This window comes from Gavialis gangeticus, unplaced genomic scaffold (genome assembly GCF_001723915.1).
Source record: "Gavialis gangeticus isolate Ggan-Ray unplaced genomic scaffold, GavGan_comp1, whole genome shotgun sequence".
NCBI classification, from domain to species: Eukaryota; Metazoa; Chordata; order Crocodylia; family Gavialidae; genus Gavialis; species Gavialis gangeticus.
Window position 1 is genome coordinate 4,938,199 of NW_017728960.1, and position 13,240 is coordinate 4,951,438.

At 51.9% G+C, this 13,240-nt stretch overlaps 1 protein-coding gene across 3 annotated transcripts in view; it reads left to right on the forward strand.

Annotated features, from left to right (window-relative positions):
- The window catches only part of TUFT1 (tuftelin 1), a 27,216-nt gene extending 19,481 nt beyond the window's left edge, over nucleotides 1–7,735 (forward strand). For all 3 annotated transcript variants that reach the window (XM_019528374.1, XM_019528378.1, XM_019528384.1), the window contains 6 exons: nucleotides 481–609; nucleotides 2,330–2,424; nucleotides 3,717–3,822; nucleotides 4,607–4,690; nucleotides 6,199–6,305; nucleotides 6,625–7,735. In XM_019528374.1, coding sequence (XP_019383919.1) covers nucleotides 481–609; nucleotides 2,330–2,424; nucleotides 3,717–3,822; nucleotides 4,607–4,690; nucleotides 6,199–6,305; nucleotides 6,625–6,688 — 585 coding nt within the window. In that variant the 3' untranslated portion in view covers nucleotides 6,689–7,735. The remainder of the gene's footprint in view (nucleotides 1–480; nucleotides 610–2,329; nucleotides 2,425–3,716; nucleotides 3,823–4,606; nucleotides 4,691–6,198; nucleotides 6,306–6,624) is intronic.
- Nucleotides 7,736–13,240: the final 5,505 nt, after the last annotated feature.

A 13,240-nucleotide genomic window follows, 5' to 3' on the forward strand; every position in this document is an offset into this window, starting at 1 on the left:
CCCCCCCCCCCCCCCCACTTTACTTACCTAGCACAAAATTTCCCAGCCATGTGCTGATGCAGGCCTGGTTTGCCATCAGTCTGCTACAGTTCTGCTGTCTAATCTAGCGGTCTTGGGAAGTGGGAACAAGTAGGAATTGTCCCTGCAAGGGAGCTGAGCTTGGGACTGGGAGCTGGGCGCTTCAGCCTCCCTGACACAGTCTGGCCTCGGGGACATTAGGAAGCTCGAGTTTTGAATCCCTGCCTCACGTGGGTGACTGCTAACCAGGTTTGGGGTGGGAGGCATGTCTAACCCAGACCCTGCCACAGGGTTCCAGCACTAGCCTCTGTTCCTCAGTCAAGGGGGCTGTTGGTTTGGAGAGCACCAGGCAGCCCTTGGCAAACCCAGGGGAAGAACCTGCCATCACAGTGGTGACAGGAGGCTTCCTTGCCTGCATGCCAGGGGAATGGGAACCCATGCCTCTCTTGTCCTGTGTTACAGGCAACTGTGTCTCAGTACCGGAGAGAAGTTGAGGAAACTACAGCGGCTCGAGGGAGAGCAGAGGAGAGAGCAGCGGCAAAGGAAGCAGAGGTGGAGGAGCTACAGCGGCTTGTGCTGGGCATGGAAAAGGTACTGCTTAGTCCAGGAATGAGGGGTGGATCTGGATTGGAGTACAGTGATGCAGCCGCACAATTCCTGCTGTACCCAAAGGTTAAAGCCAAGTGTCTGGTAGTGGCAGCAGCATTTCTATTCAGGCAGTGCTGAGGAAGTCACTTAACTTCACGGCTCATTGTCTTCTATCTGGTTCCTTCTTATCTCTTTGTTCAATATGTGTTAATGCCCCTCTTTCTTTTTTAAATGGTCTTTAATGACTCCATGAATCAAGCTGTCCTTTCTTTTGCAATTCTGCTGTGTGTTAGCTGCTCTTGGTAACCTATTTCCCATTTCACAGCCCTGCAAACTGTTTTTTCACTCTAGCTAAGAAAAACTAACTCAGGTGTAGAAATGTTAACTCAGGTGAATATTAGCTCAGGCCTGAAAATAATTTTCAATGGAGCCCGGGAGGCTCTGGCAAGATGCCCAAGAGGGCTCATTTCATGAATCTGAGACATACATTTAACTATAATAACTACAGGGCTGACACAACATCTTTGTATTATTTTTGCCTGGTCTATTGTGTTTTCATATGTGATACGGCAAATTAATGCACATTCCAATAAAGGTTTTTATTTTTTTGGCTTCAATCTTAAATTGAATGCTATAGCTCTAGGCCTGTTGCTTATAAGTGAACCTTCTAGTTCCTTTTTGCCTACAGAAAAATGTGTTGTGTTATATATAAGATGATGCATCACGCCATCTGCACCCCCTCTTAAAACCCTAGATCTGCTCATGGCTAGGAAGCAGGGCTCACAGTGGTTTTAAGGTGCCAGGCTCCTGGGCAGTGCTGCTGGGGGGAAAGAGGGGCACAGTGCTTGCAGCGTGTGAGCCTAGCTGCTGTTCAGCTTTATGGAGCGATTCAGAGGCCTTCTTCAGACTGGCATGCTTTCTGCCCTGCCAAGGGGCAGTTTGAGGGTGGCTGAATCAAGGTCCAATAGATGGATATCTAGCTAATAACCCCTCCTGACCCCCAGCATACAGATTGGCATTCTGGGTAGAGAGGCTGAGGTTTGCTGGAGAGCATCAGATGTTGGGTAACCTGGCTTGGAACTGTTTTGTTTCACAGATCAGCACTGCATAGGAAGACAGGGAGCTGACCGGTCTGGAGCTTGGCTTCCCAGAAGCTGCTTGAAAGCTTCCAAAGGGAGAGATCCAGTCTCTTTTTTATATGGGACCTGAGTATTTCACTGAGTCTCAGTGGTTAGATGGCAGGGACACCTATGCATCTTCTACCTCACGCAGGCCTCAGTAGGGGTTCTGGTCCTGGATTTCTGGTCTGTTTGCACTGATGATTGAGGTCCTGACAGTCTAACCTGCTGCCAGGGTGTAGCCTGGATGCAAAGCCTTCTTGGGATACAGGGCACTGGCCAAGAATGATGTGAGCTTCCCTTGGCTGTGTGGGGATGTGTCCAGGGCAGCATGAGGCATGATGCTAGAGCACACTGCAGGTGAATCTTGCTTTGCTTCTACTTGGGCGGCCCCTGCCACATATGTCTGTGGCCTAGTATCTCAGCTGAATCCAGTGCTAGGAAAGCCTTGTAACTTCTGCCCTTCCCAGCAGGATCCTGATCTTTCCCTGCTCTGCCAATCCACATGGCCCCATGCATTATGCCTGCTGTGAACAAGAGACTAGGCAGGGCCTGGTCTTGCTTGCTCCCCAGCTCTGCAGCTTGTCCTGTCCCATCTGTTGCAGGAGCATCAGAGTCTGCTGAAGAAGATGAAGGAAAGCGAAGATGAGCTGGAGAAACTGAGGAGCCTGGAAAGCGACCGGCTCACTGAGCAGGAGAGGTGAGGCCCAGTTTGAGATGGGTGCTGGGGCTCCTTGGCCACCACTGTGGCAGCTTGGGTTATGGTTCTTGTAGAAAGCATAGTACCGTGGCTTTCTCAGGGAGCTGACTAAGCACTAGTGCTGCAAAGAGCTAAGGAGTGCTCAGCAGAGGCCTCTAGTGGCTCCACTGGGAAAGCAGGTCTTGAGCTATCCCACATCAAACCCACCTTACTTCATTCTTCGCTGCCTTTGCTTGCTGCCCCTGCTTTAGGATCTCCCTGGTCATGGTCTCTGGGCTCAATGACCTCACTCCAGATAAATTCAAGCCCCGTCTGTCTCTGCTTACACCTGTTGCCATCCTATATCTGACCCTTCACTGTGCTTTCTGCTCAGTGATCCCTTGCCCCTCCTCATCTTGTTGGGTGTCTGTCCATGTTCCTTCACAAAAAGGACACTGGTTCTAGGAAGGATGACAGGTGAGGAAAGGTTCAATGAGTTGGGATGATTTAGTCTGGAGAAGATCAAAGCAATATAGGAGAAGTCTTTAAACATGTGAAGGGTGCTCGTGTGGAGGAAGGAGGTAGCCTGTTCTGTGGTTGTAGGGGAGACCAATGTCTGAAATTGTAGCAGGGGAAATTGAGATTAGAGCGGAGGAACTTTCTTGCTCTGAGGGTGGTTTGGCATTGGAACAGGCTGCCCAGAGAGGGGGTGGGACCTCTGTCCTTGGGAGTTTGAAAGAGCAGGGTGGACAGACACATGTTTAGGATGGTTTAGATAAGAATCATCTTGCCTTGAGCAGGGGGTTGGACTAGACCTGCCCAACTGATGACCTCTCTGATTCTAACAGAAATCCTCCACGTCCCTGTACTGGACTTCCCATCTCTACTGTCCATACTTAGCCCAGCCCATAGAGGAAAGAAGTTGTGAGCAGGCTGATTCTCAGGAGGGCTCTGCTTGAGATGCAGGAAGAAGAGGGGGTGGAATCTTTACCTTTGGGAGTTTATAAGAGCAGGTTGGACAAACACTTGTCTGGGATGGTTTGGTCAGGGATGATCCTGCCTTGAGCAGATGGCTGGACTAGATGTGACCTCCTGAGACCCCTGCCAATCTGACTTCTATGATTCTTCAGGTCTTTCAAGTATTGGGATACGGTCCAGACAGTTCTACGCAAGATGCTTTCAATGGCAAAAATGTGGTAGTTCTTGATGAATTGCAGCATCTTACAAGGCCTGGATGATGCCATTAACTCCTCCCTGCGCTAAAATGAGTTGATTAGAAGGCTCTTCATGATTCTCCTGTGCTGCCTTCACAGGTCGGCCAAGCTGGAGAAGGAAGTGGCTATGCTGCGGGAGAAGATCCATCACCTTGATGACATGCTGAAGAGTCAGCAGCGCAAAGTCCGGCACATGATCGAGCAGGTGGGTGGCACCTCACATGCAACTGGGGCTGACTTGAGCTGTCATGGGTCTGATCAGGTGGTGAGGGCGGGTCAGCCAAGAGTCAATATTACCATGAGCCCAGAGCTGGGAGACCCAAGACGGGCAAGTAGGCCCAAGCAGGGATGCTGGGAGAACTATTGTAGGGACAAGGCCCAAGAAAGTGGGGGGTCTTGTAGCTCTTCCATCAGGGGCTTCTGGCCTCCATTGGTCCTCCCAGGTCACCTGATCCCCTGTTGGGAATCTCAAGGGAGGGCACAGCTGAACTGGAGCAGGCTGTTTCTGGTGGATTTGCAGCCTGGTCCTCTGCCTGTAGGCATGAGGACTCAGGTTTTAAATCCCGTAGGCTATGACAACAGCATCCCCCCTCCTGCTTCCCCAGCCTCACCCTTGGAGGTAGGGGTGGTCTCCCGGGGCTGAGATTCTGGAAGGTCTGATCTGAAGGAACAGGGACTCTGATAGGAGTTGGACCCAAGACTGGCAGTTTGAAGGCAGCGAGTTGCTCTTCTCTGTCAGCAGTAAGTGTGGACTTTTAGCTGCAGGGGGGCCTGTGTGGGAATCTCTGGCAGCAAAACTCGTTGGTGAGTTCTTTAGCCTGCCCACAGAGTCCATGCTCCAGTTAAAAGCAGATGATATCCACCCAATAGCTTGGCACTGGCAAAGCTGAAGGGACGGCTGTGCTGTCTGCCCTGCTTTCCAGATGCCCTGTCCAGCCTGAGCCGTGTCTGAGCCAATGTTGTAACCTTCTCACAAACTCACTTTGCAGCTGCAGAACTCAAAAACAGTGATCCAGGCCAAGGACGCGATTATCCAGGAGCTCAGAGAGCAAGTAGCCCACCTGACAGCCGAGGTATGCTTGTTCTACTCTGCTCATCTGCTCCTTACAGCTGAGGATGAGAGCCTGCTATTAACCCATAAGATCCTTCCTCTTAAACTTGCTGCAGAAATGTCTCTGTGAGTCTTTTTGCTCAGGGTTAGACTGGTTTCATGCATGGGATCAGGAAGAAATTTTACCCCATGGTCAAATGAAGCAGGCTTGTAGGGGTGGGACTGAGGGGTGTTTGCCTTCCTTTGTAGTAGAGGCTTGGCTGTCTGCCTAAAATCTCTCGAGCGTATATTAATAACCTTTTATAGAAGCAGGACATTGGCTGCCGTGGTCACCCTACTTTATTTGCATCAGGTTTGGGTGTAATGTCCTGTGTTGTGTCAGGGCTGACAATAGTTTTGTGAAGAGTTTAGATGATGAGTTTGTCTGGGCTAGTTTGGACAGGGCTGATCCTGCCTCAGGCATGTGGTTGGACTAGCTGTGACCTCTGGAGGTCCCTCCAACCGTGCTTCTTTACGATTTCTATGACTGCATTTTACCCCCAAAGTTGCGGGGCGGGGGGTGCGCGCACGCCAAATGGTAAAATTGCAGTGTTAAGCTGGGTTCCATGACCTTGAATTCACAGCAGTGCAGTGTCAAATGGATCTCCTCCTTTACTTAAAAGCTGAGCATGTGTTAGCAGTTCTTAAGCCTTTTCTTTCCTCGCTGTTGACTTTGAATTGGGACAGTGTGTGGGCACAAAACCCTTTCCCTAACTCTAGAGAAAAAACCCACCTGAAACAGCTGGTGTAACTGAAGCTGAATCCATCTGCTTTGTTCATATCTGAAGTCCAGTTTTAATTTGTATAGATTAAAATGTGTCATGGTTGAGCTCGATCGTAGTGGGGTCTGACAGTAGTTCTCTAGCCCCCCTTGGAAAATGCCAGCTCTTGCCTTTCGCTCATTTTTTGACTATGGATGAATAACAGAGCAATTCTTTTGTTGCAAAACTGCTCAGAGAGACCACAGCAGGGCAGTGTTTTCATGACCAGACTTTTATTTGAAATCTTTGAGTTTATCTTGTGAATCGATATGGGTGTTTTCACACTTAACAGTATTAATATTGTGTGGCACCCTTAAAAGGATCTCGCAGCACCCCAGGGTATCATTCACCCTGGCTGAAAATTACTAGGGTACAGGGATCAGAAAAGTATGAAAGCACATTCGGGCTTTTCTTTGGGGGAAACTTTCTCTGAAGCATCAGTGGCTGCAATTGGCAGAGAAAGTGACTGAAATATCCCAGGAGATTATAAAATAGTCCGTCTGTGCCTGGAGACTCCAGGTCACACAGACACTCTGGTCAAGGTATTGATCTGTGGTCTTTGGTGGAGGGAGCAGAACTGTCTGTTCAGTGCAGTCTCCCAGTGGAGTGGACAAACCTTGGGCTGCTTTCCAGAGCCCAGCCAGCTGTCTGTTTTCATTCTACCCTTTTCAGCGTTTCTTGCCTTCTGCTATCTCCCCAGCTTTTAACTTCTGGGTCCATCCTCTTTCAGAATCTGGAGATGCACGAACGCATTGATCACCTGATTGAGAAGCAAATCAACCTTGGCGGCTCCAGCTTCAGCTCCCGGCCACGATCAAAATCGGAGTACGTGAGCAGGTGAGCGGGGTCCCTGAACTGGTCTCTAGGAGGCTGGAAAGGCCCCATGGGACGCTGCTGCTTTGGGGAGCTGAGGCCTGGCCTGGGCAGGGGGGAGGAGATCTGTGTCCTGGTGGTGCTGCCTCTATCAGACCTTTGACCAAATTACTTGTTAAATGGAAGGCATTTCCTTACATCACCAGGGCATAATTCTTTGGTCCCTTCCTGTTTGAGGCTTGACTGTAGGAAGGGGCCACAAGAGGTTCTAGCTCGATGTGACAGCTGTGAGCCATGGGCGGCATGGCCTGGCTTGAACAAGTACTTCTCTTTTGTCCTGTAGCAAGAGTCTGGCAGGTTCCCTGAAACCCAAACCGCTCCCTCTCATCAGAGTGGTGGAAACCTGAGCATCCTGGCACTGCTTTTTACCTGTGGGGACTCCGTTTGCTGCCTCTGACCTGATCTTCCCCCTTCCCTGCCATTCTCCAGCTTTGTGGCCACTGCTGCCTCCCTCTGCTCACCAGACACGGAGAGAACTGTAGCACTTCAAGGAACAACGTGCCACCTCCAGCGCTAGCAGAGCTGCAAGTTACTGATGCTTCTGCTCATCTCTGCTGGGCTCCAGTGTGCAGCAGGACATGCTCGTTGGACAGGGCATGCGTAGTGTATCTGGCAGGGGCTGACCAATGGGTGTACATACAAGACTTCCTGAGGCCAAGAGCATCCCTGCTACAGGTCTTCCCAGTCGCATGCTGAAGGCTGGTATTGCTCTATGAGGAGTCCTGTGCTACACTGGACTCCTACCTTCAACTAACCAGCTAGGACTTCTGGTTTTCAATCCTTCTGTCAAAGATCTGCTTCTTGGCTCCTCCTAACGTGGCACGACGCCACTTCCAGCTTGGAGCCTAGCGCACAGCAAACCGTCTGCCCCAGTATACCATGCTCTGAAAACCCAGCTACTCCCTTCTATTCTGGACCCAGCTGAAGAGATGCGTGGCAGTATCAAAGCACCTAAGATGCCTTTCAGCAGCCCCTTTCCCGAGTGCGTACAGATTAGTAGCACCCGTGGTAGCTATTGAAGCAGCAGGGGTTTGGTTTGCACTTGTATTTATTCCAGTAAATTATTATTGTCTTTAGAGTAGGGGCTAATGCCGTAGCTTTCGGCAGTGTATTTAGGAAGTGCTTGTTTCTTAGACAGAGTGGAAAGTGCTAGCTAGCAGGCTTGACTGCTGTTCTCTGACTTGCATGTGATTGGGAAAGGGATGGTCTTCTCTTGTTCTGCATCAGACACAGAGGAGCGCTATCAACACCCAGTACAGCCAATGTATAATACAGTAAAATCCAGTGCTGCCAAAGGCACCAATGGAACAGCTCCATGCAGAAGACCCTGTGCCTTAACTCCTCTGTGTCCCAATGAGCTGTAGATGATTGAATAAATTACTGGTATACATCTGGTGGGTGTGTGGATGTGTTTGCGTGGGCTTGATGGTTGGTGTGGGCCCCTGGCTGGATTATCCATTGGTCCCAGGAGGGCACTTGGGGTCACTAGGGTTTTCTTATTACCCGATTCCTTCTGTTGTGCTGGAACTTCCCTGTTCCTCTCGTTCCTGATGGGAGTTCTGCTGCTTTTGGGGGCTTATATACATGACCAGCTAGGAACTGAACTTAGCAAGTGCCACACTAATACAGTCTGACTCAGGATCCATCTCCCTCAAAAGTAAGACATGCGTTGTAAAAACACTAGGTTTGTGGTGCTCTCTGAACTTGTGTCCCCTTCACATCTCTGATGGGGATGGGAGCAAGCGAGTTGCTGCATTGGTATAGAGCAGCCTTTTGGAGACTGAAGATTGGGTGCTAGAACTACAGCAAAACCCCCAGAGGCTCTAGCTAACCCTGTCTGGGGACAGTGACCATGGTTTAGTGCCTACTAACTCCAATTTCGTGATCAAAATCTTGCCTGAAACAATGGAGATTTCTTTCCCTTTCAAGCAGAAGGGGAAGGGAATGTTGCTGTGAACAAGGGCCCTTTTAAAGGCCTGATAAACAGCTTGTGGAGTTCTCTGTGCTGGTTTAAAAATCCCCTAGAAGGGTTTTGCTCAGCAGGGAACCCCTGGAGGACTTGGCTTCCTCCCTGGTAACTTCCCTAGAGATTTTGTTCAAGGGTTTTCCCTGCAACAGCAGTCTGGAGTCTGCTGGTCTCACCCTGTGAGGGTCACTAGTCTGCCTCTTCCTCTTCTGTTTGGCCTGGGCAGCCTGACTTCAGTATGGTTTTGCATGAAGCCAAAGGACAGTGAGGCCATGCCCCTCACTCTTGTGCTCAGTAGCTACTGATGCCTCTTTTCTCCAAGAACATGTCCACTCCCCTTGTGAATCTGGCTGAACTCTCAACTTCCATCGCATCTAGTGGCAACGAGTCCCACCCTTTATTCTGTTACACCTAGTTCTTAGAAACAATAATACATCCCTATCAACTTTCTCTTCACAATTTTAGTATTCTGTAAACACATCCTGTCGCCCTCCCAAGCATCTCTGCTAAGCTGTGCATCTTCTACACAGGCAGACATTTCCAAGTTCCAGCCTTAATCTGGTTTCTCTGACCCTTTCTGCGGAGATCCCCCCGCAACTTCCCTCCTTCGCCTGAAGTGGGGAACTCACTGGTGGCTATGGCACAGCAGGGTGCTCAGACTCCTGGGTTGCATCCCTTGCTCTGTTGCACGCATCTGCACACTTGGCCAGCTGTTTATTATTCCTGTGCCCCAACTTTTCACTATGAGGTGGGGGTGATTGAAGAAAATGGACAGAGTTGGCCCCCTTAGCCTGCAGCCCAGGAGGCAACAAGGTCAATTTGAACCTCACAGACTAACCAAAGCAGAGATCAAGCACAAGGTTTTGTGAGCTGAGGCTTGTTTCCTCAGATGATTCATGACCCAGGGTTTTCCTGTGTGAGGCTGAATTCATTCCTGCCTGCATGGGGCTCTGAGCTGGCTAGCAGGGAGGGTGAAAGACAGGGGAGCCAGGCTGAACCTACCGGACTTGGGACCTGTTGTTGCTCCCTGTGTGAGCTGGAGCTTTGGGTGTGTCCGGGCATAGAGCTGCCTGTGTGCTGGGGTGCCTCCTCCCCTGAGATGGCAGGAGGCCTGCTCTTATCAAAGCTGGAAGGTGATTGCCAAGGATATGGTGTGTAGAGCTGCTATAGGCTGCAGGCAGCGAGGGTTACTCAATACCTTGGTTCTCTGTCTGAACCCTGGCGTTCTCTGTTCCTTCCCCTCCTGTCTCCAGCCATCTGTCTGTACCAGGGTGAAGGAAAGTAGAACTGCTGATGGGACCACCAGGGGGTGGAGATTGCTTCCCAGAGGCTGGAAGATGGCAGGATTAAACCGGGAAGATGAACTGTTTTGCCCTCTTCTTCACACACCTTCCTCACACCCGAGTGTCCCATTGAGTGCTTGGACTTGGCCTTGACTACAAAGCCATCTCCTGGGTTTATTCCCACCACCTTCTCAGTCCTTTTGTCTCTTCTCAAGGGTTTTGGTACAAAACCCTTCTCCTGGGCTCTGACCGTCCCTGTCCTCAGGAGGCTCTGATAGAGAATGAATCACTTTGCACCTGTCTTACCTCCAGTCACAGGTGGGATTTTGGGTTAGGGGCTCCTTTGATTTGACCCAGGGTGGCAATTCTCTGCTCCTAGCTGAGACTGCCTCGCTGTAGGCATGTGAAGCGCACAACCTGTGAGGTCTGGACCAGGGCCCTGGCACGATGCCTGCTACAACCAGCATCCAAGGCCATGTGGTACTCCATGCATGAGATCCTACTTACCTGGCAGGGGAAACGCTATGTATCTGGGACCATGAAGGCAGTTTTCCTTAGCCTGGGGGACAACTGTTTTTCTGGTGTGGTTTAGTACCTGCCAAGGTGTTGGGGTTTAAAGCCCATTTTATGGAAATGGGAGGCTCCTCCCTAGCTTGCTCCTGTGGCCATATGGCTGAGGACAGGCAAAACTTGGGGGCATCTGAACCCCAAGCCTCCTGGCTTGGCCCTGCATGTAGGATGCCTGCCAAAAGACGCTGGAAATATCTGAAGCCCCTGGTGGATGTCTGCCAGTTGTAGGGCCATTTATGCTTCTGGACTGACTCCTGGATTTGGACCTGATTTGGCTTGGAACACGAACAATTTCTTTTAAAATAAAAAAAGCGTGACAGCCTAAATCACTGCAAGAGCATAAGGCGCAGGCGCTATTAAGTAAAGCTAGGAGGTGGAGGGGAAGGCAAGAGACAATCCCTCAACATCATGAGAGCAGGGAGATAAAAATGAAAGGTCGACCTGTTGCTTTGCTTCCTGGTTCCTGAGCATTTAAAAGGGCCATTGCTCAGCTCAAGCAGAGCCTGTTGGGCTGGTGCGCAGAGGCAGGCAGGTTCCTGTGGCCCCCACCATGGGAGGGAGGAAGAGGGCAGCATTGTAGCCAGCCACGCCAGGACAGCATTCAGCGTGAGTCTGGAGCAGGGCTTGGACACAGCTTACTCCTGGCCTGCAGGCTGTCTGCCAGCTTCTCTCCACCAGCGGGAGTGGGAGTGAGAATTTTTCCACCTAGAGAAGAGCAGAGCATCTCGTGAACTCGCCTGATCCCAGGAGCTGGCGCTCTCACAGAGCCTACCAGCTATGACTGGATGCGGGAGTCTGATCACAAGAGCTGCAGGCCTGGGGCCATCCCTGCAGCTGCCTGGCAATCTGGAGTGGTGGCTTTGCGGGAGATGGGCTGGAGCTAGAAGAGACAGGAGGGGAGCAAGGCTTAAGTTTTGAGGAGGGGGGTTCTGGCAGCCACCTGGGGCTCCAGGGGTTTGACGTGAGGGCCTGTGCAGAGTGCTGGTGCACAGACAGAGGCCAAGATAGGAGGTGGTGCCCTTCTCACCTCCCACCGTTTGCTCCACGCTGAAGCTGGACTCAGGACTAGGCAGACAGACCTGTAGGTTTAGGTTTAGATGGGATCTCAGGAAAAACTTCACTGCTAGAACAGTGAGGCAGTGGAACAGGGAAGATGCGATCTCCCCATCATTGGGGTGTTGAAGAGGAGGTTGGACAGGGATGATCTAGGCTCTGCTATGGGTATTTCCCAGACTTGTGGGCTTTGCTGGTTGCTAGATGAGGCCAGGAGAGACCCCCCCCCCACTACATCAGGGATTTTTAGGCCTCTAGTTCATAACTATGTTTACGAGCATTTCCAAGCTGAATCACTGCCTGCTCCCTCGCCCTCGTCTTCGTCCACCCCATCTCGTAGGTGTGCCAGGCGCGGCGGCTACGGGTGCTCTCCCCATCCTTGCCTTGGGCACAGCTGGCATCATTTGCAAACATAAGCAGGATTCATCCCTATTAGTGCATATGTGTTGACAGTAAATACAGCAGCTGCCAACACCCACTTTTCTGTATCCTCGGGTTTCTGTCTCTCACTTGTGTCTTTCTCCTCGCTGAACAATGAGATCTTGCTCCTTCTCCTGATGGAACAGATTTTCTCTGAGCTAAATGCTGTGCGGTTGGGTCCCGGTGGCCCTGGAGGTCCCTGTTCTTCTGAGAGGAGAATGGGCCTCTGTCGTGGGCACATCCCCGGCTCCTCATTGATCGTGCATAAGATCAGGGCCTGGACAAGCTGAGTAGGCCCTAGCGAATGGCTCCCATGCTACAGCAGAACTGTGGGAAGTTGTCTTGTGTGCTGCATGGTCCCCCCACACAAGTTTGCTCCGAAGACCTATGGAGCATGGCTTGCATCTCATGCAGCTGGGAAGCTTTTGGGGACAGGGGGCGCCCACGTGCTGCGTGTGTGCAGTGCCGAGTGCCACGGGGCCCAGCCGGCAGCACCGGCAAGCTATGGGCTATGAGGTCACCCATCGAGCTGTGACAGCAATGACCCGCTGCCCTGCTGGGATGATGTCATCTCAGGTTGTGAACTGGGGGTCTGGGATCTTTGGGCACCATCCACATGGCATGACGTGGCGTGACGCGGCATGACGACACAACAAAAGGCGGTGATGTCACACCACAGCGTGGAAGGCTTGGCATGACCTCGTGAGGCCAGGATGACCTTACAGGACTGCAACTTCCTGGTGGGGTCGTCATAATAACAGGAGGCCATATAGCTTCTGTGATGTCCAGGGATCCTGGTTTTCTCTGATTAAAAAAAAAAAATCCCCAGTTTTCACTGAAAAGAAGTAGCCCCAAATCCACATTTGATCAATTAAAATGAAACGTCGCTAATACGTAGACAGACGAGGCTCTTTGGGTAAATCTGATTTCTTTTATTAGTCCAAATGAACAAATGGAAAAATGTTTCTCAGCAAGCTTTTGAGTTTGAAACCCCTTGGCCAGGCTGACAAAGCACCTGCAGTTGGTGCATGCGCTTCCTGGGTGGACTATAAATGTATACGGAGTGCGCACATAGTGGCGTTTCATTTTAATCATGGAGAAATGTGGCTTTGGGGTCACTTTTTCCAATCTGAAAACTGGGGATGAGAAAACCAGGACCCCTCGTGATGTCACGAGGGCCTCACGGTGCAGTGACCTCACCGTTGCCATGGCGGTGGCAGCGACACCTCCCAGCAGCCCCAGCGGGGCGCCCCCATGGGGCAGTGGACTCCGCAGCGGGCGAGGAAACTACACTTCCCATGAGGCGTCGGGGCCGAGAAGCGACTCGCACTTCCCATGAGGCCGCGCGCCAGGCCCGTGACGCCTGCCGGACTCCATGTCCCGCGCTGCCTCGCGTGCTCGCTACGGCGGCCGGCGAGGGCCGTACCGGGGCGGAGGGGGGGAGCAGCCGGCTGGCCCGGCCGTGCGAGCGGCTCGCCAAGATGGCGGACGAGGAGGGCGACGGGCTGCAGCGCGCGGCACCGGGGCCGCAGCGCAACGGGGGGGGCGGCGGAGGCGCGGGGGGCCCGCGCGTGGTCCGTATCGTCAAGTCCGAGTCCGGCTACGGC